Consider the following 3,515-nt stretch of genomic DNA (forward strand, 5'->3'; position numbering starts at 1 on the left):
TGTGTGTGTGTACCTCCTCCGGGGCGTGGTGTGTGATGATGTCCTCTGCCCTCTCAGTGAAGAGTTCTGTGGAGTAATGAGTGTGTGTGTGTGTGCGTGTGCGTGTGCGTGTGCGTGTGAGTGTGTGTGAGTGTGTGTGTGTGTGTGTGTGTGTGTGTGTGTGAGTGTGAGTGTGTGTGTGTGTGTGTGTGTGTGTGTGTGTGTGTGTGTGAGTGTGTGTGTGTGTGTGTGTGTGTGTGTGTGTGTGTGTGTGTGTGTGAGTGTGTGTGTGTGTGTGTGTGTGTGTGTGTGTGTGTGTGTGTGTGTGTGTGTGTGTGTGTGTGAGTGTGAGTGTGTGTGTGTGTGTGTGTGTGTGTGTGTGTGTGTGTGTGTGTGTGTGTGTGTGTGTGAGTGTGTGTGTGTGTGTGTGTGTGTGTGTGTGTGTGTGTGTGAGTGTGTGTGTGTGTGTGTGTGTGTGTGTGTGTACCTCCTCCGGGGTGTGGTGTGTGATGATGTCCTCCGCCCTCTCAGTGAAGAGTTCAGTGGAGTAATGTCCGGTGTAGTTGAGGGCCGGCTCCTCCGCCTCCCGCAGGTCCAGGGCGCAGCGGGTGAGGTTCAGAGGGGCGATGAAGCTGCACCTTTGGTGGGTGAAGTAATGCTCTGAGCCCGTCAGGTAACCTGCACACACACACACACACACACACACTGTCACATGACCAGCGGCAGGTCCGGCTCACACTGAGTCTGACCTCTGACCTTACCGAAGAAGGTCTGGAAGCCTCTGCGGGTGGGCAGGCAGTCCCTCCGGAACATGCCCAGGTGCCACTTGCCCACCATGTGCGTGGCATAGCCGGCGTCCAGCAGGAGCTCCGGCAGCAGCCGCTCCTCCAGAGGGACACAGGACGGCTGACAGGGCCAGATGATCTGATGCTGGAGCCCCGTGCGGATCTGCCCACAACACACACATTACAGCCGCAGTCAGTGGAGGAGGAGGTGTCCCTCCATCATCATCACTCCATCATCATCATCATCACTCCATCATCATCACTCCATCATCATCATCACTCCATCATCATCATCACTCCATCATCATCACTCCATCATCATCATCACTCCATCATCATCATCACTCCATCATCATCCCTCCATCATCATCATCCCTCCATCATCATCCCTCCATCATCATCATCCCTCCATCATCATCATCACTCCATCATCATCCCTCCATCATCATCATCACTCCATCATCATCACTCCATCATCATAACTCCATCATCATCATCATCACTCCATCATCATCCCTCCATCATCATCACTCCATCATCATCCCTCCATCATCATCATCACTCCATCATCATCATCACTCCATCATCATCATCCCTCCATCATCATCATCACTCCATCATCATCACTCCATCATCATCACTCCATCATCATCATCCCTCCATCATCATCACTCCATCATCATCATCACTCCATCATCATCACTCCATCATCATCATCACTCCATCATCATCACTCCATCATCATCATCCCTCCATCATCATCCCTCCATCATCATCACTCCATCATCATCCCTCCATCATCATCCCTCCATCATCATCCCTCCATCATCATCCCTCCATCATCATCACTCCATCATCATCCCTCCATCATCATCCCTCCATCATCATCCCTCCATCATCATCACTCCACCATCATCACTCCATCATCCCTCCATCATCATCCCTCCATCATCATCATCACTCCATCATCATCATCACTCCATCATCATCATCACTCCATCATCATCATCCCTCCATCATCATCATCACTCCATCATCATCCCTCCATCATCATCATCACTCCATCATCATCACTCCATCATCCCTCCATCATCATCCCTCCATCATCATCATCACTCCATCATCATCATCACTCCATCATCATCACTCCATCATCATCATCCCTCCATCATCATCCCTCCATCATCATCATCACTCCATCATCATCCCTCCATCATCATCCCTCCATCATCATCACTCCATCATCATCCCTCCATCATCATCATCACTCCATCATCATCACTCCATCATCATCACTCCATCATCATCATCCCTCCATCATCATCATCACTCCATCATCATCATCACTCCATCATCATCATCCCTCCATCATCATCACTCCATCATCATCACTCCATCATCATCCCTCCATCATCATCATCACTCCATCATCATCATCACTCCATCATCATCATCCCTCCATCATCATCATCACTCCATCATCATCACTCCATCATCATCACTCCATCATCATCATCCCTCCATCATCATCACTCCATCATCATCATCACTCCATCATCATCACTCCATCATCATCATCACTCCATCATCATCACTCCATCATCATCATCCCTCCATCATCATCCCTCCATCATCATCACTCCATCATCATCCCTCCATCATCATCATCACTCCATCATCATCACTCCATCATCCCTCCATCATCATCCCTCCATCATCATCATCACTCCATCATCATCATCACTCCATCATCATCACTCCATCATCATCATCCCTCCATCATCATCCCTCCATCATCATCATCCCTCCATCATCATCCCTCCATCATCATCCCTCCATCATCATCACTCCATCATCATCCCTCCATCATCATCATCACTCCATCATCATCACTCCATCATCATCACTCCATCATCATCATCCCTCCATCATCATCATCACTCCATCATCATCATCACTCCATCATCATCATCCCTCCATCATCATCACTCCATCATCATCACTCCATCATCATCCCTCCATCATCATCATCACTCCATCATCATCATCACTCCATCATCATCATCCCTCCATCATCATCATCACTCCATCATCATCACTCCATCATCATCACTCCATCATCATCATCCCTCCATCATCATCACTCCATCATCATCATCACTCCATCATCATCACTCCATCATCATCATCACTCCATCATCATCATCCCTCCATCATCATCCCTCCATCATCATCACTCCATCATCATCCCTCCATCATCATCCCTCCATCATCATCCCTCCATCATCATCCCTCCATCATCATCCCTCCATCATCATCACTCATCATCATCCCTCCATCATCATCCCTCCATCATCATCCCTCCATCATCATCACTCCACCATCATCACTCCATCATCCCTCCATCATCATCCCTCCATCATCATCATCACTCCATCATCATCATCACTCCATCATCATCATCACTCCATCATCATCATCCCTCCATCATCATCATCACTCCATCATCATCCCTCCATCATCATCATCACTCCATCATCATCACTCCATCATCCCTCCATCATCATCCTCCATCATCATCATCACTCCATCATCATCATCACTCCATCATCATCACTCCATCATCATCATCCCTCCATCATCATCCCTCCATCATCATCATCACTCCATCATCATCACTCCATCATCATCCCTCCATCATCATCCCTCCATCATCATCCCTCCATCATCATCCCTCCATCATCATCACTC

General features: G+C 48.3%; 1 protein-coding gene across 1 annotated transcript in view; it reads right to left on the bottom strand.

Annotated features, from left to right (window-relative positions):
* arsb (arylsulfatase B) overlaps positions 1-3,515 on the bottom strand; it is a 23,899-nt gene that overhangs the window by 13,595 nt on the left and 6,789 nt on the right. The window contains exons 2-3 of the mRNA XM_079835742.1: positions 741-927; positions 467-657 (exon numbers count right to left, since the gene is read on the bottom strand). Of these exons, the coding sequence (XP_079691868.1) occupies positions 467-657; positions 741-927 (378 nt within the window). The remainder of the gene's footprint in view (positions 1-466; positions 658-740; positions 928-3,515) is intronic.

This window comes from Gobio gobio (assembly GCF_949357685.1).
Source record: "Gobio gobio genome assembly, chromosome: 14".
NCBI classification, from domain to species: Eukaryota; Metazoa; Chordata; class Actinopteri; order Cypriniformes; family Gobionidae; genus Gobio; species Gobio gobio.